Source organism: Eimeria tenella, genomic scaffold (genome assembly GCF_000499545.2).
Source record: "Eimeria tenella Houghton genomic scaffold, Eth_scaff2929, whole genome shotgun sequence".
NCBI lineage: Eukaryota > Apicomplexa > Conoidasida > Eucoccidiorida > Eimeriidae > Eimeria > Eimeria tenella.
The window spans coordinates 1-275 of NW_013542806.1; the positions used below are offsets into that span (position 1 = coordinate 1).

Sequence of the window (275 nt, forward strand, 5' to 3'; positions counted from 1 at the left end):
GCTGCTGCAGCAGCAGTTCGCTTCAAGATGCACACCCAGGACAAGAGCGGCTTCGGGGTGGCCCACGACTTCCACGGCTCCCTCAAAGAAGATGCGGACTTCCCCATTCTCTGCGAGACTTGCTTGGGAGAAAACCCTTATGTCCGCATGCAAAGAGACAGAAACGGCAAAGAGTGCCACATCTGCACTCGCGCCTACACCGGATTCAGGTCAGCGCGCGCTGCGTGGCTCCCGCGGTGTACAGACACCTCGAGCCCCTCCCCAACGCCCTTCCC

At 60.7% G+C, this 275-nt stretch overlaps 1 protein-coding gene across 1 annotated transcript in view; it reads left to right on the forward strand.

The window, feature by feature from the left end:
* Positions 1-27: 27 nt before the first annotated feature.
* The window catches only part of ETH_00039890 (RRM / zinc finger (CCCH type) domain-containing protein, putative), a gene marked incomplete at both ends in the record, with an annotated part of 921 nt that continues 673 nt past the window's right edge, over positions 28-275 (forward strand). The window contains one exon of the mRNA XM_013375640.1: positions 28-209. Coding sequence (XP_013231094.1) covers positions 28-209 — 182 coding nt within the window. The remainder of the gene's footprint in view (positions 210-275) is intronic.